Source organism: Martes martes (genome assembly GCF_963455335.1).
Source record: "Martes martes genome assembly, chromosome: 11".
In the NCBI taxonomy this organism is placed as follows: domain Eukaryota; kingdom Metazoa; phylum Chordata; class Mammalia; order Carnivora; family Mustelidae; genus Martes; species Martes martes.
In genome coordinates, this window is record NC_137899.1 from 22,957,896 (window position 1) to 22,983,403 (window position 25,508).

At 41.2% G+C, this 25,508-nt stretch overlaps 1 protein-coding gene across 1 annotated transcript in view; it reads right to left on the reverse strand.

Annotated features, from left to right (window-relative positions):
- The window catches only part of LHFPL3 (LHFPL tetraspan subfamily member 3), a gene marked incomplete at both ends in the record, with an annotated part of 380,935 nt that extends 355,838 nt beyond the window's left edge, over nucleotides 1-25,097 (reverse strand). The window contains one exon of the mRNA XM_080818185.1: nucleotides 24,656-25,097. Within this exon, the coding sequence (XP_080674311.1) occupies nucleotides 24,656-25,097 (442 nt within the window). The remainder of the gene's footprint in view (nucleotides 1-24,655) is intronic.
- Between the last annotated feature and the right edge of the window lie 411 nt (nucleotides 25,098-25,508).

Sequence of the window (25,508 nt, forward strand, 5' to 3'; positions counted from 1 at the left end):
ATGCTCGTATGTGCGTGCTCTCTCTCTCTCTCTCTCTCAAATAAATAAAATCTTTAAAAAATACATAGAAATTTTATTTTTATAAGATTGATTCTCTGCTTCCCGCCCTCTCTGTCTGCCTGCCTCTCTGCCTCTTTGTGATCTCTCTCTCTCTGTCAAATAAATAAATAAAGTCTTAAAAAAATTGATTATCTTTGCTAGAAATTATTGCAGGAAGGGGGGTCACATCTGATCTGTACTTTTATAGGCTATCAAACATACATTGGATACTTGAAGAGCATCAATAGAGGAATTATCAGACAAGAAGCAATTGTTAACGAAGCCCAAATGTGATTGTGAAAAGCTAACTTAGTTTCAAGTGACTCTGGTGGTTGGCAGAGTGTCTGGGTCAAGGAAGCTGAGTTCATCTGGACACTGCCCTATGCATAGACAGCACCTAAAGAAACCTGTGGCTTCTAGTGCCCCATCTTAGAAAGACATGGACAACTTGTAACGCAATCAACCCAAGAGACCAGTGTGACTACGTGAAGGAACTCTGTCATGTGAGGTACGACCAGGGGATGTGGAATTTTGGGGACAAGGAAGAGAAGATATTGTGAGGAAAGAGAAAGTCAAGAGCTACAATCCAAGGCTTGTCAGGATGTCCTTTCAAAGACAGATTAAACATTTTATGTGTGGCCACGGAAAGCAATATAGTGATGAATGAGTAAAAATCAGAGAGAAGGGGGCTTTCTGTTAATCAGGTACATCGAACATTTTATAAGCAATGTATTTCTCTGTTAAACAAAACTTTACTTGTATAAAGTGACAGTTTACTTTGATCACTAAAAATTTAGCATCCCAATTGAGATGTGCTTTCATTATTAAATACACACAAGATTTTGAAAACGTAGTTTGAAAAGAGTATATAAAAGATATCATTAATAATTGTTTTTACCAATTGTATCTGGAAATAATAGCTTGGATCTGTTGAGTTAAACAAGATACATCATTAAAATTAATTTCCCCTGTCTCTTTTTACGTTTTTTAATGTGGTTACTAGAAAATATGAAATTACATATGTGGTTTGTATTGTATTTGGGTGGGCAGTGCTGGTCTAGAGATGGGCTCTTACCATGACCTTCATCCCCTCAACTGGAATACAACGTTGCAATAAAAAAAGTGCAGCTCACAAGCCTATGAAGAGATGATTTTTTTTTTAAACTTCAAAAATTTAGGGAAATGCCAACTAAAACAATGAGATACCATTTTATCCATACGGACTGGCCCGAGGGGGAGAATTTGAAAAATTAGACACCTGAACGTGTCAATGGGGACGAGAGGATGCTGAGTGCTCCTGCATGGCTGGTGGTCATGTGTCCGGGAGCAGCCAGCCTGGACAGCAGACTCACCCAATGTGGTCAAAGTCATTTGTTCCTTACAGGCCGTTTGTCAAATAACCCCTCCCCACATACCAGGTTCATCAAGGGAGGTGGGCAGAGGGTTCACTGTGGGGTGATTTGGTGTGCTGGAGATCCAGGGGCAATCTGGGAGTCTGTCACCAGCTGAAATGTGGTGGGTACTACTCTGGAGTCCCATGCAGCCGGCAGCAATAACGGACCCGAGTACATAAGGCCACACAGAGGGATCTTCACAACCCACTGCTGCATGAAAAAAATGCTTTAAATTAATAAGTGGAAAACAGAAAGAGAAAGAAATCTATAGCAAAATACCTTTGACTGAAACTAAAAATACAGGAAAACAAAAGAGAAAGCCCTTTTGGCAGGGCGGAGTGGGGGTGGAATCCTCACGAACAGGAGGATACATACTAGACTCATCCTAATGGTTTGTCGCTGGGAAGGCAATGGGAGTGGGAAATGAGGAAAAAAGGGATTAACTAGAAAAAATACACAAGAGTGCCTGGGTGGCTCAGTGGGTTAACTGTCCAACTCTTGATTTTGGCTCAGTTCATGATCTCAGCTCAGGTTATGATCTCAGGGTCCCGGGATGGAGCTCATTTGTGAGTCTCCATGAGGATTCTCTCTCTCTCCCTCTGCTCACAGGCCCTCTCACTCCCTCTAAAAGAAATAAATAAAACTAAAAAGAAGGAAGGAAGGAAAAGAGGGAGGGAGGAAGGAAAAAGAAAAAAGAAGGAAAAGAAAAGGAAAGAAAGAGCAGAAGAAAGAGGAGAGAGACACAGAACCAAGCCTTGCTTTTCAACTTGGTGTCCCCAGACAAGTCACATAACCTCTCTGAGCTTCCATCACATCCTCACCAAATAACAAAATCCCCACTGGACAGTATTAAGGAAAGTGAACGTGCAGTGTGTGAATTCCCCTGCACAGCACTGGTATATCCCAGGGCTCCTTAAATGAAAACAACTATTATCACTTGGAGTCCATGCAGGTTCTGCTCACCCCTTGAAGCACATCCTTCCTCTTCTGTTAGGCACCGATGCTCATGGCTTATTTAATCTCTGGCTAACCAGGCATCGATGCAGAAAATAAGGGGCCATCATTCAGATGTTAGGTAGTTATAAAGGATTATCCTTTTTCTCACAAGAATCACTCTCACTTTGCAAATACTTCTTGCATCCAGAATGTGCTCTTTCTTTATGTACAGATGAATAATTTATCACTGTTATCTATCAGGAACACGGACCTAAATTAAGGCCTGAGGAAACATAAATAAAAAGAACTAACATGATTCAATGACAGAATATTAAGAAGTTCTGAGAAAACTGGGATCCCTCCCATACATCCCACTGCTCATCTCCTCTCATCAAACATCACACAACAGCATCGCGTGCCCTAATTTACTCCTCCTTGGTGCCACGGCCAATGAGCTGAGGCGCTTTTAAAAAGTGAATTCCTCCAACATTGGCTACTGCTAAATATCTTACACTTCCTCGCAGAGTGGCCCATAGTGTGCTATATTTCTCTCTCTCACTCTCTCTCTTTAATATAAAATGGACAAAATGCCTGGCTTCGTGAACATGTCAGACCTCTTAGTGCTCCCTCACAAGCATATGACAAACAAAAATCAGTGAATTTCAACCCGTTCAGAGCCTCCCAGAGGCATCCAGAACTGCAGAGGGAAAAACAGCCTTTCTGTGCCACTCTCCCAGGCTCCCCTCATTCCCAGCTGAAATCGAGTACCTACCCAGTGCAGTTAAAGACTAGCTCCCGTTCAGCTGCAGCTTTTCTGGACCATTTTTAAACAGGGTGGGAGCCTCAGCTGTCATTGGAAGATTAGGGAGAAGCACGTGACTGGTTCTCCCTGGACCCCGCCCACACCCACTGGATCCCGCCCACACCCACTGGACCCAGACTCTTGGCTGGAGACTCGGTGGTGGGTGCACGTGACCCACGCTACACAGAGAGAGAAGGAGGAAGAAAACTCTGCCCCTGGAGAAACAGGCTTAGATTGTCTTCTGCCTTGTCATCTTCCCTTTGGATGATAAAATGCTTGTGGATAAGTGAAATCTCAACAGGACCTAGCACAAGATTTTTTAAAAGTTGTCAGGGTACAGGAGCTCCCATCTGCAGGACATATTAGAAGGATGTGGAGGGGAATCAGTGCCCACAAAGGAGACATGCACGTGTGTGAGCGGTCCGGGTTACAGGGGTGGGGCTGCAAGACACAGATGGGCTGCAGCAAAGAAAGGCGGAATGCACTCAGGGAAGGCGGCTTAAAAAAAAAAAAAAAAGAGGAAATAACCGGGAATAACAGTGATAGCAATGAACATTTATGGAGTTCTCACCATGTACTTGATACTAGTCTAAGAATTTTACATGTAAAAGTACTCTGTAGGTAAAATGCTTACAATACAAATGTAAATATATGTTACTTTGTTTCATTAATTCATTTTGTCCTCAATTAAGAAGTTGTGCTAGATCATACCAGAGAAAAGGAGAGGACAGACTTGCCCTTACAGGATGTAGAGGAGAAAGGGACAAGCCACAGTCAGGAAGGAGAGTACATGCAAAAAAAAAGGTATTGTCTTACAGAGCAGAGCTTTCCTAACACTTGGCAAATGAGAGGCTCAATATATCCTTACGGGTTGCCAATGTTGTTGTTGTCTGGAAAGACTGAAGTTTATTCAAAGACTTGGGATTCATTTTCCATGTTTGGTCAAACCATTAACAGTGAAAAATTAGATTCATAAGACTGTTTCTTGAGTCTGGAAGTAAAAATGTTAGACCATGGGTTAGTCTCTTTTCATCTTTATTTTCTTCTAAAAATGCTATCATCCTGACTTTACATTCGATGACTTCTGATCCAATGAGATCATCTTGGTGTTTATAAATGGAAGAGGGCCATGGAAAGCAGAAAGATTTTTTTCCAACAAATAGGATCCTGTGATCCCATGAAGACAAGGTTAATCATACAAGGGTAAGATCTGTTTTATGTTCCAAACTCTGCAACCTCCAAACCTGATAATATCTGCAAGAGACATGCAATGGGCTCTGGCGGCACAGAGGAAGAGGTATAGGAACTGGGCAAGAAAGGTGACCTCACAGCAAGGACGAGGAAGGCTGAAGAGATGTAGGACAATCAGGAAGAGACAGAATGTCTGTGGGCGCCCGCCATTTTCTGTGGCACCAAACATGTCAAGGATGATCAATGATCTCTGTTTCAGGGCCCTGCACGTTTCTCCCACTGCTGGGCTTGCTCCTCTCGCTTCGCTGTATCTTCCTTCTCATGGGTCTTTTCTTAAATGATGTCTTTCACCCGCAACCCCATCATCACCATCACCCCGCTTTGCTTTCCCCAGGGCACTTATCACCATCTGATACGTTATATACTTCACTGTTCGTCCCTGTCTGCCCCCAGCCGAATGCAAGCTCTGTGAAGTCAGAGAACCCATCCGTTTGGTTCACTCCCGCAGCGACAACCTCTCCAACAGTGCCTGTCACTCTGCAGGGGCTCTATAAATATCTGTGGAATGAATGAATGAATCTCCCATTCAGTCTTTAGTCACTAGTCTTGCCCTTGATCCTTCGCTTTAACAGCTAACTCATCAACTGTCAGTACTAATCCTTTTATTTATTTTTTTGAAGACTTTATTTATTTTCAGGGAGAGAACACAAGCAGGGGGGAGCAGGAGCAGCAGGCAGAGAGAGAAGCAGGCTCCCCACTGAGCAGGGAGTCTGACACGAGGCTCGAACCCAGGACCCGAGCCCAGGGCAGACGCTTAACCGACTGAGCCACCTAGCGTCCCAGTACTAATCCCTTTATTATTAATAGAAGGAAAAATAAGAAAGTGCAGCACAGTAGTTACGAGTATGGACCCTGGAACCACACCGCAGGGTCTCAAGCCTTGGTTCACTTCTCCCTCAACAGCACTATCCAATAGAACTTTCTCCAATGATAGAAAGATTCTGTTCCACACCGTCCAACACAGTAGCAATGACCCATATGGATGCTTGAAGTGTGCCTTACTATAATGGAGGAAGTGAATTTTTAGTCTAAATTCTAGAATTTAAATTAAGTGGTAGTAGCACGTGGCTGGAGGTTACTGTATTGGAAAGCACAGCTGTAGCCATGTGATCCTGGGCTACATTTCCTAATCTCACCATGCCTCCAACTCCTCCATTTCCATCAGTGAAATGGTGGTAGTAATCACCGTAATAACAACACAGCAGCAGCAGCCCACGGGGTTTAGTGAGGATTAGACTGGGCAATAGACAGAGCCCAGAAACAGCACCTGGTACATGGTGGGCTCCCTAATCACTAATGGCACTACTGTGGACAAAAGAAGCAGGCTTCGCAATAACACTGTATCCTCACTCAGACACAACACCAACAGGAATCTAACATATAAACAGACATAAGGAAATAGAGGCAGTTCCAAAAAGCAAGATTATATCAAATACATGAGAAGTCAGAAAACTGGTAAATGTAAGGGACGTCTAGAATTGCATGCCAACAAGCTGACAATTTTAGTCGACTACAAATGTTACTCTTTAATAAAATAGCAGTTACCATAGCAGCCAGACATCACAAAGTCATTTCAAAATCGGAGACAATGAGCATCTTCCTAAAAGAATCCTTGCAAACAGTGCAACTGAGCAATGTATGGAAAAGGCTCCCTTGACTGGGGAGGGGTTTATCGTAGAAAATAATTCATTCCCTAGCACTTGTCCCCAGTTTTCCAGATCTATTTTAGTGCACCCAAGATTCTACGCATTTTTCTTATTTCTGAGGATTTACTCATGTGTTTTTTTAAAAAACTCAGAACAGTGGGACGCCTGGGTAGCTCAGTCAGTTAAGCGTCCAACTCTTGGTTTCAGTTCTGCTCATGATCTCGTGGGTTGTGGAATCGAGCCCCATGTCGGGCTCTTTGCTCTTAGGGAGTCGGCTTCAAAGTTTCTCTCCGTCTGCCCCTCCCCCCATGCATGTACTCGGGCTCGCTCTCTAAAAATAGATAAATACATCTTTTAAAAAAAAAAACTCACAACAGGGAAAAAGGTAAAACAACTATTTTATAAGAAGAAAATGATTATGAAGTCTATTTTATGACACCACTTTCTTATTGCCCTGGGAAGCAGAAAACCAATATTATTGTATTTAGAAGGAGACTTGAATTAATTTTTTGCCACTTTGTATTGTCTTCATTTTAGCCTCCAAGTAAAATGTTCTCTCCCTATCTACACAGGTTGTTTTCTTTTTTCTTTTTTAAGCATTAAGATTTTTCGACCTTCTCAGAGAATTTGAATGTCACGATTACTGCTGCTTCTGTCCCATGCCAGTCCGACCCTCTGTTTAGCGCCTCGACCTACTCTGCTCTCTGTGTCTTTTTGTCTTTTTCCTCTGTCCTCACAATCTTTCCACCTTGCTCAATGCTCAGATTTCATGGTTGTTACAGTGAAGGCAGAGAACTAAAAGAATTCATTTTGGAAAATAATCTGTTTAAAAACAAGGTTTATATTCAAATGTGTTTGGTGTTTCCTCGGTTCTGTAACATTTGTATTCTTTGTGTTAAAGTAAAAAACTACAAACCATGGGACCCATATATCTGTTTTTAACAAAACATCTACTTTTCAATGCCAAATTTCTCTGGTCAAGGTGAGCTGCTTAGAATGTGTCATTCCATATTCATATACACAAGATATCAAAGGATAATCAAGTTTGGTTCATAGTTCTTGACTTTGAAACTTGAAATCAAAATATGACTTGTTTCCTTTTTAAAGATTTTATTTATTTATTTGACAGAGAGAGACACAGCGAGAGATGAACACAAGCAGGGCCGTGGGAGAGGGAGAAGCGAGTCCCACGTGGGGCTCGATCCCAGGACCATGGGATCATGACCTGAGCCGAAGACAGACGCTTAATGACTGAGCTACCCAGGCGCCCCTAAAAAACAGGACCTGTTTTCGTAAGTAGAACTTAAATCATATAGAAATGATAAGATCTCCAGTTGCATTGACTCTGTGGGAAAATCACTATGTTGACTCCTTCTCTAAAAAGAGCTGAGAAATTTTCTTTATATCAGTTCCTAGGATAGGGCTTTGACTTGTGGCATCAGTTTGAGGCATTGAAAGAGTAGGCAAATTGTAGTGACAATCCTTCTGAGCCTACATGTACAAGGGTAAATAAAATCACCATGATCTCCACCCTCAGGAAGCTTCCTGTCCATAGGGCACAAGAAGCTACAATCGCTAACTGCTACCCTTCTCTGAGCCCTAATGACATCATTCTACAGATCCCCAATCTCCGTCCCAAAAGGAGGGCTAAAACAGCACCCACTGCAGCGAAATGCCTCGGCTTCCTTCATTCTGTTAGAAAATCCCCACAAAGGCCTACAATGGAAAGGGCTAAAAATTAAAAATAAAAATAAAAATAGAGTAGCAGTGAATTTACACCTTCAAAATGTACATGATTTCTTTTCTAGAGTAAAAGAGAAATAATCTGAGGTCATATGGGGCTTTTAACAGAACAGCAATGTACTTTGTACTTCTTTTGTTCCTTCCATGACAACCTTTCTAGTGATAATAATGACAACACTGATGACGCCCATACTCATTCTTAACATTTATGAGTGTCTTCTGTTTTCCAGATATGAGATGGGTTCTGTATTTATCCTTACTTTACAGATGAGAAAACTGAGGCAAAGACCATCTAAGGAACTGGCCCAGGGTCATACAATGACCTTGTGAATGAAACCCAGATTATTTTTTTTCAGAGCGTGTGCACTTCTCTAGCACGTTACAGCTGCCTCCACATTTTTCTTCGTAGGAATTCAGAATTCTTTCCAAAACTAGGAAGAAAACCAATCATGAAAAGATCTTTACTATAAGAAATGTTTTAGGCTTCTAATACACATACTAGGCAAGCAACAGGGAAGGATAAATGAATGGATGAAAGAATAAAAGGATTGAAAACCCAATGACAATGTTTCCGTCATGTAATTTGATATTTTTATATTAAAACTATGAGGATGCTACATTAAATTCATACGCCACTGGAAGTGGAGACCCATTCTTTTGCTCCTACGACATGGTTCCTCTTAGAAAAATATGACACTGGGGCACCAGGGTGGCTCAGTCGGTTGAGTGCCCAGCTCTTGCTTTTGGCTCAGGTCATGATCTCATGGCTTTGAGATCAAGCCCCACATGAGACTCTGTACTGGGCATGGAGCCTGTGTGAGACTCTGTCTCTCTCTCTCCCTCTGGCTCTCCCCCACTTCCTCTCTCTAATAATAGTAATAATAATAATAATGAGGAGGAGGAGGAGAAGGAGTAGTAGTTGTAGTGGTAGAAGAAAGAAAACTATGACACTAATTCACTATGGGACATTCACGAGTTTTGTGTAGTAGATTCAGAAAGTATAATTAGTTTATATGCATTGACCCATATTCCTCTGATTGTTCCCCATTTCAGCAATGGCATAAATTGGTGACTTGGCACTGGACGTTTAGAGGCCATGTGGCCACAGAACTAAGCAAAGTCAACTTAATATTATCCATGGGATCTGTATTTTAGGCAATGTAGCAGATCAGATGACCCCAAAAATACTCCCAAATAGAATACCTAAAAATGTTGGATAAAAATTCAAAACTTTTTTTTTTCACATGCATGGCTGAGCATTGGTAAAGTAAGAGAAATCCCTTATAGGTATGAAAAAGACAAAACAAAAACCCAGAGAAGCAATTGAGCACTAAAGCCAATAATGACCTTGGTGCCATCCACTGATCATTAGTGATCTTGAGTGTTTTCTGGTATTTTTTAAAATCATGATGTACAGAGAAAATATACTATTACAACAGCAATTGCAAGAATAAATGGGAGCATCCCTATGTGATTTTGCAAAAACATCCATATTTACTTCATATCAGACACATAGAGTATAAAGTATTGAATACTAAATATATTGAATGTATATCCCATATTAAATATAAATATGTAATTTGAGCTTTCTTTCATGAAGAACATATATATTTTTCATTTTGTGTCATGCTTGAGATGGTTGAGTACAATTCCTCATCAAAAGTTTTAGTGATACTCTCTACAAAAATCTCACTATAGGTAAGGAGTTTTTTTCATAAGTTTGTAGCAGATAAAAATTAATGAGCTTGGTAACCAATTAAGAAATTAGGAAAAGAACAAGAGAATAAACCTAAAGACAGAAATAGAAAGAAAACAACATAAAAATTAAAAGTAAAAATTAATGTTATCGAACAAAGAAATGCAATGCAAAAGAACAATAAAGATAAAGCTGGTTCCTTTTTATTTTTTTTTTAAGATTTTATTTATTTATTTGACAGAGAGAGAGAGTGAGAGAGGGAACACAAGCAGGGGAACTAGGAGAGGAAAAGCAGGCTTCCCGCCAAGCAGGGAGCCCGATGCCAGGCTCGATCCCTGGACCCTGGGATCATGACCTAAACTGAAGGCCAACGCTTAACGACTGAGCCACCCAGGCACCCCTGGTTCCTTTTTAAAAAACATAATAGATCTGACAAACTTTTGGCGAAATTATCTAAAGAAAACAGAAGACACAAATGGTTCTAATACAATGAAAATAGTATGAAAAGCTCTATGCCAATAAATTTGACAATGTAGATAAAACGGACAAATTCTTAGAAAAATTTATCTTTAGGGGCACCTGGGTGGCTCAATCTGTTAAGCATCTGCCTTCAACTCAGGTCATGATCCCAAGGTCCTGGGATCGAATCCTGCATCAGGCTCCCTGCTCAAGGGGAGTCTGCTTCTCCCTCTGTCTCTGCCCTCCCCCTGCTTGTGCTCTCTCTCTCAAATAAGTAAATAAATAAAATCTTAAAAAAAAAAAAAGAAAGGAAAAATATATCTGTATAAAGTAACTGAAGATGAAATTAAAAACCTGATTCTAAGACAATTAAAGAAATGTAATCAGTAGTTTAAAAATGTTCTTATAAAGAAATACCAGGCCCAGACAGTTTTACAATACAATTCTATTAAAAACTCAAGGAAGGAGCACCTGAGTGGCTCAGTCAGTTGAGCATCTGCCTTTGGCTCAGGTCATGATCCCAGGGTCCTGGGATCGAGCCCTGCATCAGGCTCCCTGCTCAGCGGTGAGCCTGCTTCCCCCTCTCCTACTCCCCCTGCTCCCTTTCTCGCTGTGTCTGTCTCTGTCAAATAAACAAATAAAATCTTTTAAATAAACAAACAAATAAATACTGAAGGAAGAGATAATTCCAATTATACACAAATTCTTTCAAAGAATGGAAAAAGAGACTTAAAAAAAAAAGATTTTACTTATTTATTTGACAGAGAGAGAGAGATCACAAGTAGGCAGAGAAACAGGCAGAGAGAGAGGGGGAAGCAGGCTCCCCGCTGAGCAGAGAGCCCGATGAGGGGCTCCATCCCAGGACCCTGAGATCATGACCCAAGCCAAAGGCAGAGGCTTAACCCACTGAGCCACCCAGGCACCCCGAGAAAGAGACTTCTAAACTACCTTTATGGATTTTACATAACCCTGATACTTAAACTAGATAAAGATGTGTGACAATGAAAACAAATAAAAAACAACAAAAAAACCACACAACCTTACCCATGAAAATACTTTGAAAAACAATAAGATATTAGAGACTGAGTCTCATGATTGGCGTGAAAGTTGGCTTTGTTTTTAAAATGCACTAATATTAGAAAATCCAGTATTATAACTATCTCATCGGTATTGATTAATTCCAAAAATTCATTTAACCATCTCCGTAGGTACTGAAAGTACATTTAATAAAATTCAACATACATTCAAAATCTAAAAACTTCTTATCAATGGAGGAAGGAAAGTGAACTTTCTTAACCTAATAAATAGTATTTGCATCTCTTGGATAGGTCATACTCAACAGAGAAATATTGAAAGCATTTCCCTTAAAAACAGAAACAGGAGGGCGCCTAGGTGGCTCAGTCAGTTAAGCGTCTGCCTTCAGCTCAGGTCATGAATCCAGGGTCCTGGGATGGAGCCCCTAGTCTGGCCCCTTACTCAGAGGGGAGGCTGCTTCTCCCTCTCCTCCCCACTCATGCTGTCTCTCGCTCCCTCTCAAATAAACAAAATCTTAAAACAAAAAACAAAACAAAACAAAAAAACAGAAACAGTAAAAAAACCAACCTGTGACTCGAGAACATGCACATTAGTGACAAAACTATAAGAAACGTAGGTTAATAACACAAAACTCAGGGAAGTGGCTACCTCTGGGCAGATACCATCAGGAAAGTAGTACACAAGTGTTCATTTTATTATTTTTCAAACTTTACACACAAAACCACACAGGCATGACACAAAAATATAAAGTGTATTATTCACAATGTGTTTGCAGATGAACTGAAACCATAATTCATTCTGCAATTGTTTGGCCAGACCAGAATGATGGCTAGTCTGAATAATGTGGTAACTATAATAGAAATTTAAATCACCTTGTCTTTCATTGGACAAGTTCAAGCTTGCCTCCGCGCAAGTCATATTTCTACACTAAACTTAGATAATACTTTAACGCATTTGGGAATCAATTCCAAAGGAACTGCTCATGTCACCATGAGACTTAGAGAGGAAGAATTGTATGTGAGACTCATTCTATTTCCTAAATAAATCTATCACGATTAAAACTTTAGTGTTCAGGGACCACCTCTCACCATCACTAGGTTGGTTTTTTAGAAACCTTTTGTAAAAAAATCAATTCTTTAGTAGTACACAGTGGAAGGTAACAGCCCTTGTCAAATGAACTCCTATTGATTGCAGAACATTCCCCTTTGTTGTATGCATATTAAATGCAACCCCCAAATTCTAAGGGGTCCCACAGAGATGTTAGCATGCTATATTGAACCACAGTACCAGTAGAGTTCCAGAGTTTCTGCTTGGCCTGTTCAGACACAGACATTTTGGTAGGCACTGGGCCCAGAGTGGGGGCATCAGGTCTAAAAAGGGGGAATTCTGGTGAGGATTTTTAAAAGTGCTTTTTGAGTATGAGATGGGGAAAAAAGGACCGGCATTGAGCAGGAAGTGTGCTTTCTGAATTTTCCTCTAAAGAACTTTCTGCACTTCAGGTTCCCAGAGATAAAATAGAAACCAGATTGAGTTCAGGTCCCATTTAAAAAAAAAAAAAGAAGAAGAAGAAGAAAAGAAAGGAATATGTGTGTTCTTTGAGCGGCTTCCAGTGGAGACAACTGTGTGTAAGTACAGCAGCAGACACTCATTTTTTCTTTTTATTTTGTTTTATAGATATTTATATTTATTTATTTATTTCTAATATTTTACAATATCAATTTATACTATACTATAATTTATAAATATAATTACTTATAAGAAAATGGAGATTAGTATATGTAGGTAGAAGCTAGTAATGAAATCAGGTGTCCAGTTTTCCATCTCAGCATATAGAATATTATTTGCCTATGGCTGGGGTCCATGGTCTGAGTTCCTGTAAACATCATTTTTAAACTCTGAACAGTCCCTAAAATTTCCCAAAGAATGTAATTTCCAATTCTACTTTTTTCAATTCCAAAACGTGCTCAGGCTGGTGCAGAGATCCAACCATGATGCATAGTTGATGACCACCAAGATCAAACAGCTATTTCCAATTCTGCACTTCTGAATTCCTCTACTTTTGAATTCTCCAGTAACCTCCTATACTAGGTCTCCAGTGACCTGCTAATTCTCCAATGATGTCCAAGTTATTCCAAAGTGTCCATCTCCAGGCTAAGAAAAAAGTAGCCAAAATGTTCTGAGAGGGAAAGACCATCCCAATGAGTCCTTTACAAAAGTAGGCCCCTGGAAAGTCCCACCAGCTTCTTAAAAGGTCGGATAAGTTACAGAGAGTTCATTTCAAAGGGTTTATATAAAGACAAAGGGCTGCAGAAACGTCCAGGAGGAGTTGACTTTTTTGGGCAGATAAAGAAGCTCTCCCTTCTCCTGCATGTATTCTGAATGGATCCCTTTTCTCATTCTTTTTTCCCCTTCATATTTTATCCTCCACTCTCTACCCTCTAAATTGTTACCCTGCAAGGAGTATCAGGGGGGCAATGACTCTGGACCCGACCTTGTAATAGGGAAAGTTCTGAGAAACACAAGACGACAGGGCTGGAGCTCCCTCTAGAGCCCATCCTGCACTCAATGGAGGGGTCTCAGTAAAGTGAAGGGCTACGTAGGTCCCTGCCCATTTCCCCCTGTGAGTTCATCTTGCTGGGAGAGCCCCTTCCTGCAGACTGAGAGAAAGGTCAGGAAGAGAGGAGCTATTCATTACGACCTCCAAGACACAGTTGGGACACTGCCCGGCAGCGTTCACCAAACATCTCTTCACCAGCATGTGTAAAAGCAGAGTCTGATGGAGCTTTCCTACTTAACACATTCTCCCGTCAACATCAACTCTGGATATTTACTACAAATGGGATCTTGATACTATGCGGAGCAGAGAATGTTCATTTGTTCATTATTCAATTCAGTGTTCAGATCTAACAAACTGATACTCTCTTCTTACAATAGCTAATGACTTTAAACTTGAAATGAAAATATTAATAGGAAGCAATGTTGAGGTAGTTTTTCTTACCTTCTTTAGGAAAGCTAAAGAAACTCACAGAATTAACATGCTAATGAAAAAGGGAGCAACAATCTCCATTTGAGCATTAATCTGAGAATCTTAAATCACTACTTTCTTTGCTTAGGAAGAAAAAATACTCACAGATACAATATGGAGAAACCTAATTTTCAATATATTACAGCTATATTTAAAACCACACAGAAAAAAATGCTACTTCTAAATCGTTCCCGTTACGTGACGTTACTAAAGATTAAGAATATTCAAGGTTGCTTTTGATAACTGTCAAGAGGAAATAATTTGAGGAATATCCGATAAAAATTTCCCTATCGTTTGGATGGAACTTAATAAGAATGCCTAAATACTTGTAAGGGTCTTGACATAATCAAAACGCCATCCAGTCCACAAAGCCTTCAAAACATGGCTTCCCTTTTTAAGTTTGTTTAGCCGAAGTTATTAAACAGTTCAAAATTATCTCCAAAATACATTTTTGTTCCTTTGAGTCATTACCCAGAAAATAAAAGGGAAGGGCTAGACCCTGTGGACATCAGCTTAAACTCTGAGCTGAAGATGGCACTTCTAGAACACCATGCAGTTTCTAAAAGGTTCTCACAGCCATTATTTTACTGGATCCCCCGAACGAGTGAGGTCTGGCCTATACAAGTTGTGAAACGAAACTGTCCTTCTTTAAGTTGGGTATTTTGAGTTCAGTTTTTCTGTCTACTAAATTTTCTGAATCCTACCCACTCCTCCAGCCCTGCTCTCTTTGGTGGTGGTAAAGTAACAGTAGTAACAGTAGACATCGCTAATATTTATTGAGGGCTTACTGGGTGCCAGATCCAATTATAAGTGTTTCACGTGCATTAATTCAACAATCCTGAGAATCCTAATAGATAGGTATTTTTATTTAAAGACTCATGATATTGAGGAAATCTAACTCTGGATACCTCTCTGTCTAGGATTGTTCTTTATGTGCTTTCTCCTTTAATTGCACCCTAACTTTGGTGGTTTTTCTAACATCTACTTTGTAGGTAAATGCATAGCAGCTACTAGTTGGCAGATGATATATTTTTAATGTCCATAACTTGCAATCTCTTTTTATGTGTCTGTAACACAATTATATACATCTTTAAGAAATGAAAGTGGTGAAGAAAATGGAAAGCCGAGAGTAGTTAGATGACTTGTTCGAAGTCATCCAGCCAGTAAGTGGCCAAGCCAAGATGCGCATCTTCTGACCACACGCCCAGTTCCCCTTCCCCACCCTGATGCCTCTAGAAGATGTCCAACTCTGTTATTGACCTTCCTGGAACTGCGGCTGTGACGTGATCCTGTCCAGAGGCATCACCAACTTTATCACCGCCACTGGGAAGCGAATCTATTAGGAACATTTCTGCCTTTGATGCAGGACAAGAATGAGTGACAGAGCCCTTGGCCTATAGGAATTCAGTCTAAGAATAATAGCACTGAGATCAGAGGTATAAGCAAGATGATGCTGTGGGCAAAGAACCACCCAAGCTCTGGCTCAGGGAAATGAAAAGATAGAGACAAGGAATACCTCGCCACTCCTAAGCAGGCTTTAAGAGAAAAGCCTAGTAAACACTTGGCAATTATTTTCTTGTAAACACCAGTCCCCTCCCTTGATATAGCATGGTGAAAATGCATACTGAAAACATACACTAAGCAAAGGCACATCAAGTTGGGAAACAAAGAAAGTAGAACTAGAACTGCCCCGGGAATCAGATGTGTTAGTCTCAAGTCTACCGAGGTGTAATTTTGGCAAGACTCTTAATTTCTCTCACATTTAGAGGCAATATTCTGCAGCAAAGGGGAAAAGTCTGATTTGGGCTCAAACCACTCACTGGCAATGAGACCTTGAACAATTTTCTTTTTTTAAGATTTTATTTATTTATTTGACAGACAGAGATCACAAGTAGGCAGAGAGGCAGGCAGAGAGAGAGAGGAGGAAGCAGGCTCCCCGCTGAGCAGAGAGCCCGATGCAGGGCTTGATCCCAGGACCCTGGGATCATGACCTGAGCCGAAAGCAGGGGCTTTAGCCCACTGAGACACCCAGGCGCCCCCTTGAACAATTTTTTTAAGCCTCAATTTCTTCATCTGCAAAATGGGCATAACAATACAACCTTGTAGAATTACTGTGAAGGCTAAATATACTAAACTAAATGTTTTTTGCAAACGGTAGTCGCTCGGTAGTATTTTCCATTACTATTCCTTTACCTAGAAAATGAAGAGACGGCTAAATAATTAATAACATCCTTCCAACTCCTAAACGCTTTTCAGTCTATATCCATTTGGCACTGGGTTAAGTACACTTGTTTAAATGTTTGCTTAGAGGTGGCCATGTCATTTTTCAAAGCATGAATGTCCAGTCAAAACAAAGCTGGAAAAATAATTCCCTTTTTCAATCCACCTACAATCTAATTGGGAGACATTAGCATCCAAGGTCATTAATGAAAGAAAGAAAAGCAAAGAAAAATGTCTCAAATATGCTTAGGTTAAGTATATTTTATATAATCTACCCTCTGATACAAAATTACATATGAATTGGGGCAAAACTTCCACAATTGTCCAAAGAAGAGATATTTATTTTTCTAAATTCACACAATCATCTTTTCTCTAGAACAGTGTCTTTCATACATTTTGACTGCAGCCCACAGGTGAGCAATACATTATACATTGTAATCTAGTCCACATACACGTATGTAAATATTTTAAGAAATAAATGTCTCACGAAACCCTTAGTGTCTACATTACATTCGTATTTTCCATTGTTTTCATCCAAGCTTTAATGTTGATCATGATCTACTCAGTTGATGTCCTGACCCATCAAAGAGTCACCAACCAGAGTTTGTAAAACATTGCAGTGCAGCATTCTTTTCTCCACGAAGGTTTTTAAGAAATGCCAACTATTCAGTGCTACTTCTGGTCCAGTTAGCTGGTTAAAATGTAGATATTCCATTAACTAATATTTGGCATTACACAGATCCACAATTTGCTGGTTTTTAATTATCCAAATCTTAAATTTAACTCGTCTAGCTTACAACGATTATCCATGTTCTTAAAATGCTCTGTAAATATATTTATCCTAAATACTCCCCGTAAGTTCCCTTTCCCCATTCAAGGCATTATAGAAATCAATTTAGCTTCACAACCTGCAACCAGACTTTCAAAGAGAAACTATAGGAATTCTATTAACCAAGTTTCACAATGACCTTTTCTTTCTTTGGTCAGCTTATTTTATTTTATTTTTTTTTTTTTTTGGTCTTTTTTTTTTTTTTTTTTTTTTTTGGTCAGCTTATTTTAATCCTCCATATTTTCATCGGCCATACAGGAAGTTCGATCATCTCTCTCTTTTTGAATAGCTTGGTATTAGAATTTATTGTAACTCCTGAGATGTGGGGCGGGGTGGGGGCAGCACAGCCTTAATCTTTCCTTCTTGGGAATTGGGATTTGCACACAGTTTTGCGCTCTAATGCATATTCCAGCTCACTGCTTGTCCTGTGCCAGCCTATTTTTTAAGCCGTTGATGATATCAACCTCAACGGGCTTTTAATGTTATCAAATGCCACAGGCTTTACAACCTTGAATTTCTTCTCGTCTTTTCTATTCATACTTCCGTTATTGGTGTCACTCTTTGCCGTCCCTGTCATTCTCCGCAGCCAGATCTGTTTGCCTGTTTCTCATATACTGAGCCTTCTGTCAATGATGATACACATTTCCCATTTTGACTTTTGCAGCCTCACTCCTGATCTTCATTAAAGCAAAAAAGGGAGATGCAGAGCACTCTGCCCATACCCCATCACCGCCCCCACCCAAGACAATTTCCACAAGGTGTCTCCAGACACTTAAGCAAATGGGCCTGTGATGCCTTCTATACAGACGCTATGCGAGCCATTGTTTTCTAAGTGGACAAATGAGAACTCTCTTGATTCGTTAAGTTCAGCCTGTCTGTTTCTGAGCTGAGACCTCTTTTCTGATCGACAATCATTTATCACTAATTTCTTCACTACCTTTCACTACTCTGCCACTAGCCCTTTTATTGATAAGTCATAAACTCAAAATTTCAGGCAATTAGCCTAATTTCACTCCACCTATCACTTAAGATCCTTTCTCCGATCCAGCACACAGAGACAGTCCCTACAGTGCCACACATCTGGTTTCACTTGCGTGGGAAAGATGGCAGAATCCAGGTAAGCGAGACCCAGCATGGTGATCCCAGGCCAGCACCTTACTTCGAAAAGGTTTACTCCTTTCATTCTGTCCAGTAGCAGTTAGACAGGGTTCATGTCTGCAGTGGTCCAAATATTATCTTTCTCTTGCAAACTACTCGTTTTTCTGTTTCATTTTAGCAGAAGAGATGAGAAATGTGTTCAAGATTACAGTTAGGACCATTTAAACCAGGAACGACGCTCTGACCTGCGCAGTAGGAGCATCACAACATCACAAGCACACCTGCATGATATTAATTATGCAAACATTAAGAATGCTAGCAGAGGTTGTTTTGTTTATTTCTCTTTTGAAATGCCCCAATGACTTTTCCTAACAGTGTTAACGTTTGCGCCATCAAATAACTTACCTCCCATTTGCTATATGAACCAGCCTCTTATATTCTGTCATTATTAATACCTTTTTGTTATTATTAAGAATAAAGGTCAGCTCCTCGGTCTTTCCTCTTATCAAATAAAAATTCCAGTTGACTCATTATAGGCAAAAATCACATTAGTTAAAGCTGGTGCTGACCCTCAAAGTTCAGATATATTATGGAAATTACACTTTAAATCTCTCCCAGTGATCATGTTATGAGGTCCCCAACTTAGAAGTCTCTCAGGGTGTTTGCTCTTTGCTTCACGCCAGTGTGATCTTAAGTTCTCTCTACTCCTTTCCCCACAGCCTCGCACCACACACAGAAGGGCACCGAGCCACCCACCCCACCCACAGCTGTCTGCTTGGCTCTCCTCTTTCCTTCATGGAAAACTTTGTTCACTTGGAAAGATTTCTAAAGTATCTACATAAAATGCAATACACTGGCCTGGCCATCTGGATTCTCTGATCCCATCTTACCGAACATAAGTGTTAATCACCAAATAATTGTCTTCATGCTAAGCACCTGATACCACATTATGGTTAAACATTTATGTATGTATGTACATATTTATTATGTAATAGAATACGTGAACACCTTGTTAACATTTCTCAAAAGCTGTTAAACGTGCAGCCTCGCGCCAAAGGAAGAGAACACCTAACAATATACCACATGGGTTATACAGGGTCTGTTATTTTTCACAGATATTCACTTAAAATCCCGCAGTTCTAAAAATCATTTGTTTTGACATTCACATTAATATATTTTTCAACATCTCTTCAATTGTCAGATCCCTGTCACACTGCATACAACCAAAAAAGAAGAAAAAAAAAACAGTTTCTAAATTCTCATTTTGAATCACTTTCTTGTAAGTTTGACTTGGTAAACAGAAAATTCTTAGAACTAGAACATGTCTTTAGAAAGTGAAAACTGCCCTCACCCCTTGTATTCTCATCCCGTTGTGTGTGGGCAAGGGTTTGGAATGCACTGGTGTTGGAAAAAGCCCCCTTTAAAGTCACTCTGCAACTCTGAACGTAGGATGGGTTAGCAGCCCTATGAGGCAAAACCTCACTTTCTCATATGCCCAGCACAACCAGACAGTAAAATTTTGTGGTGATCCCGAGGGCCAGTCCATCCCAACCTGGTCCCCTCTTTGGAGACCTGCTTCACAACTCTGAACACACAAGGCCACCCATCTGAGCAGGTCTGGGGCAGGATCCCTGGCATGTCCAGGAACACATCTGCAGTGATGCCCAGAAAGAGAAAAGGAAAGCCTGGAAGACACATCCTCTTCTGTCTGGATTGCTCCTGAACGTATGTAAGAAAATTCAGGCTGGAATGGGGTCCCTGCTCTTATGAAAACCTGGTCTTACATAAAACCTCCACTTTGAATGACATTTTTCATGAGAAATCAACAGTAAGGAAAAATTTGCTGAATCCTAAGATACAATTGATTATGTCCTATGGTTGGACTAAAGATCATTATCCCTGCTTTAGAGAAGACCCCTCATTGGGGAAGAAGTACCTCACAAATTCAGCTGTCATGTCACGATCACCGCTGGCAAAGAATGCTGGAAGAGATCCTTTAGTGCCATTACTGATGCCACAAACCAATAAGGAAGATGAGCATCATGGCTTCAAAGAATATATGACGTTCACTTCTCAACATGCTGTGTGGGAAATTTTAAATCTCTCCTTTCACTTTTCATCCCATTAATCATTCATCCTTTCTTCTATTCAGTAACAACAATTTATTGAATATCTACTATTCGGTATATGACATACCTCAGACAGAGCAGTAATAGCACACGAACAACCTAACTCTTGCTTACTCTGCACCAGGCACTGATCTCAGCAAACACATTAGCTCTTTAATCCTTGAACCAGTCCCCTGAGGTAAGGACAAGTCCACTTTGCAGACGAGCAACTGAAGTCCAGAGAAATTATTACCCTGGGTCTTACACTTAGTGTCAGAGCCAGGGTGGAAACCCACATCTTTTTACTCCAGAAGAAAAGCAGACATGGTTTTTATAGAACTTTCCATGTACTGGAGATGACAGACATTAAACAAACACACAAACACATTTATCATCTCAAATGTTGGTAAGGACTTTAAGAGCAAGGTGCCATGAGATAGTATCAATATAACACTGCAAAGGTTGTCCTTGCAGGCTTAGAAATGCAGTGGTTACCTCCTGATGATTCTCATCTCATCCAAGCAACAAAGTTATACAATTTAAGAAAGCAAGTTGGCTAAAAAGAGCAGGGGGAAATCTAAGGGTGCAGACCTGGGAAAGTGACTAAGCAATTCAGCCCTTAACCCTTGCCATCTTGGTGGCCCTTCTTGTTGGTATACTCCAAATGACAAGAGGGGAGGGATATGGCAAATGCAATCCCTTCTCCTAACATTATCCTTCCTGAATAAAGAAAGCCAATATGGGTCTGCTGCCCCTTCTTCACAGAAGACAGCAATTATCTCCTCATCTGCTGCTTTTAACCAGGAAATCCATCTTGGATGTCTAAAAGACCTTAAATTGTATCTTAATGCTTTAGCTTATTTTGTTTTTTAAAGTTTTTTTTATTTTTCAGTAATCTCTACACCCAGTGTGGTACTCGAATTTACAACCCCAAGATCAAGAGTTACCTTCTTTACTTAATCCTTTAGCTTCTTAAAAAAAAAAAAAAAAAAAAAAAGATTTCTTTGGTCTACAATGGTTAACACTTGGGCTTCTGGAAACAATTCCAGACATGGCTTATAGTCAATAAAACAAATAAACAAAACAACACTTTTATGAGACCTGGCTATTAATAGACTTGAAAACAGACTGAAACACTGATTTAAAGAACAAGAACATGGAAACAGAGAACCAAGTTCCCAGAGAAACAAAATTCCCTTTCCATCCTGATTATTAAAAAAAAAAAAAATCTGGACTTTATTACCCTACTTGACCAGTTACAGATCTACCTCTTTCCTCTTAGTGTTAGAGAAATCATACAGAAAAAAGAAAAGTCTCTCTTCTTCTCAAGTCTCCCTGTAGATTAGGAAAATTATGCATCTCTGATTGCTATTGCTTATTTTATGTATTATTTTTATGTCTTCAGTCTTTATATTAGGCATGGTCCATAAGTATAGGATTACATCCAGAAGTAGTATGACATATTAGCTCCTAATTCAGCAGCTTCACTCTACTGAGGTTAATAATGATTTACAGGGAAGAGTGAGAGGGACAGGGCAAGGTGTTCATAATAGCACCATTAATTATATGTGCTTCACGTATCTAGATAGAAGAGCAACATCATTTTCAGATGCAATAAATAAAGTACTTTTTCTAGTTCATTGTTCAGAATCATAAAAAGGATAACTCTTGGTGCTGAATCTCCTGCTTCATCATCTTCTTAACATTTCATATGGGATTTTATGTTCTACTTGGCTTTGGCTTACAATGTTACTATGTGAAAATGCTTAGATACCTAAATACACAAGTTAATCGTTTGACTTCCACTGAGGGTTAAACAGTCTCTAATAAGCAAATAGTTTCATCTTTCACAGCTTGCAAATTGCACTCGAGATTAACCTAGGTACAGTTAAATTATAAGTACCAAAAGGCTTAACATTGAAGAGGAATAGTTTAAAGGTTAGAATCTAAAACTTTGAAAATAGCTTCCATTATGCTAAATTTCTTATTAGTGCCATGAGACTTTAAAAAAGAAAACCACGTTAAATGTGACATTCTTCAAAAATAGCTTCTATAACCCATTCCTTAAAAATCTTTGACTTTGATCAAATTGACTTTGATTCTTAACTGCCCATCATCATAATCATTCTTCCTTAATTAATAAATTGTATTAATAAAATTATGTTCTTCTGTGGTTTATCCAGGAATAAAATACCAAATAAATTGCAAATAAAGGTTTTAGAAAGTTTGCCTAGAATTTAAAGACCTGCACTCCTCCAAAAATGAGGAGTCCAAATATCTTCCTTAGTACACAGGCCATCATCACATTTTACGCTGACATATGGGAAACAGGACAGTATATTTATGTCAAACTTTTGGAAACACAACATCATATTTCACTACCCCAGAATGATTCCTGTGTGCTCTATTTCAGGAAAAAAGGAAAGAAAAAAAAAAAAACCACTATAATAGTTGTAGGTGTATTAACTTCAAAGCTGGGAATTCTTCCCAAAGATAGTTTTCTTTCCTTTTTTAAAATAAAACAAAACAAACAAACAAAAAAACTTGGGTTTAGAGTACAGAAACTCATAAAAACAAAATATTTAAAATATGTTGTTGAGAAATCACCTGCAAATTACTTTCAGACCTTCAGAAAAACAATCCAACTTGAATCCTCAGTCTAAATAGGTCATTTAACTTAGAAAAATTAAAATTAGCTGTGCAGGGCCAATTCTTTTTCTAAAACATCTGCATCCTCAATGTCCTATTGTCTTCAAAGTCAAACCAGAGCCAAATGTCAAGAACAACTGTAATTATGTGAATTTATTCCAAATTTCAAAGTTAGTCTGCTTCTGAAATGGTCATAAAAGTCAACATTATATATAAAATAGAGGGCGTCTGTGGGGTGCTTGGAGCATTTCAGGAGGATAACAATATGGGGGAGGGGGAAGGGCGTGTTTCTCTGCTGGTGCTTGCTTCTAGCCTTTCACCCGCACGTGTTCCCAGAACATGGCAAATCAAAATCAGCTGAGACACACTTCATACAAAGCAAATCCTTCCCTAATAGAAGCTTAGTCTCCCACAAGATTCTCTCATATCAACCAGCAATATAAGATCATGAACCTTAATGCTTTTGTCCAGCACCTTTAAGTACAACACTCTGGTAAACTCAGGGATCAAATCCCTACTCCCCAGAAAACCTTCCCAGGGAGAAAAATAAGTACCAAATCTTTAAGGTAACAGCTTTTAAAACTAAGAACAAATAAAAATTAAAACAAAATAGAACAAAACACAAATTAGACAGTCTGACTGCCTGAGATATCCTATATTCTTTCACAACCAGATCACCCATAAAATCAAAAAGACCCAACAACGTGGGACCAGGAGGGTGTCAAGTGTCCTAGAAGGGAGGCTGCCTTTAGAAGGCAGGGCGTCCAAGGTGGCTAGCAGGGTGGGAATCCGCATCACCGGAAGTAGAGAAGGGAGTCAGTTTTGTTTCAGGATTCTCCAAAGCCACGGGGAAATGCATCCCTATCCTTTCTGGGTTAGAAGTAACTTTGATGCTCAGAAAAAGTACTTTCATATCCTCCAGCTAGCAACAATCTATCCTCCGCAGGCAAAAAGTCATCAGAAATGCTACTGAAAGGGGTTTTCCTCTCAACCATCCTCTCTAAAGCCACTTTCCCCAAACGAGATCTTGAGAAATCTTGATTCCCTCAAGATCTCTGATGAAGGATTTAGTGTAAGGACCTTTGCTGACAGGGAAGCAAACGGAGGACTGACTAGACAGTTGGGGAATCGCTAAGGAACATTCTAAGCTCCATTTTGCTTAAAAGGGTGAAACCCAAAACAGAATTAGCATTTACTCATTTCCAGATGGATGATGCATTTTTTGTAACTGCCCGGGACAGAGTGAAACAGTTTCACTCCAGCACCACCCCCTCCCGAAGCAAAGACAGAAACAGTCCCAGAGAGGGACAGAGCAGCCTCACTCTCTTTCCACACTACCACCTCTCCAAATCGGCTTTCCGCCAGGCTGTGTCAGCCCCTCCTTAGTCCCTCGGCTCGCGCCCTAAGCGGCCGGCCTCTTCTCCCCATCCTCAGTTCCGGGCGGACTCGGCCCAGCAGCAGCCGTTCTTCCCGCGCGTCCCCCCCGGGTGGCGTCCCCGGCACTGGGGAGGTTCTGGAAAGCCCGGGTCAAGGCGCCAGTGCCGGGTTGGGGAACCCCGGGGGTTCCGGCCTCCCAGGGCTCCCGCCCCCACCCCCAACGCCTGAGCGGATTAAGTTGCTCGGCACCCAGCGGCGCGCACGGCCCCCGTCCCTCCCACTCCCGCCCCTCCGGGCTCGAGCGCCCCGCGGTCCCCCTCGCCTCCACCGAGGTGAGCGCGCACTCACCGGAGGTGAGCTGCATCCAGGCACAGATCTTGTACACCGTCGCCGTGTTGCAGAAGAAGAAGAGGGTGAAGCAGACGATGCAGGCGATGATGAGCATCATGGAGAGGCCGATGAAGAAGGAGGCGGCTTTGAAGGCGCCCGAGGGCAGCGTGGAGAAGTCCGTGAAGCTGCCCCTGCAGGTCAGCTCCCGGGAGAAGCCGTTGCCGATGCAGTAGTGGAAGAGCCCGAAATAGCCGGCTTGCGGGGTGTCCACGCCGTCGCCAATCCAGTAGGGCTGGATGAAGCACACCACGTTGACGATGGCAAAGCAGATGGTGAAGATGGCCCACAGCACGCCGATGGCCCGCGAGTTCCGCACATAGTTGGTGTGGTACAGCTTGGCAGCCTCCTGAGCCGGGAGCATCGCGGCGGCGGCGGCGGCAGCGACGGCGGCTCCGGGCATTCTCCCCCTCCTCCTCCTCCTCCTCCTCCTCCTCGTCCTCCGCCTCCCCCCGCCTCTCCGCGCTCAGGAGACACACTCACCGAGCCGCGCGCGCTGCAACTCCCCTGCCTCTGCCTCAGCCCAGCAGCGCCAGTTTCAGAGTCTGCATCCTCGCTCCCGGAAGGAGGGCGGGGGAGCGCTGAGCACCCCTCCGGCTCGCCTGGCACAGCCTCCCGGCCCCCCCTCCCTCCCTCTTCCTCCCTCCTGGCCCGGGCTCCAGCCCTCCTCACCGCCCTCCACCCCTCTTCCCACCGCCGCCGCAGCTGCTGCAGCTGAAGGCGGCAAATCCCGCGCGGGGCAGCGTGGCGCGCGAGCTCCGGCGCCCACCGCTCGGCTTCCCGCCTTCCGCCCCATCCCCCAGCCGGGTGCCCC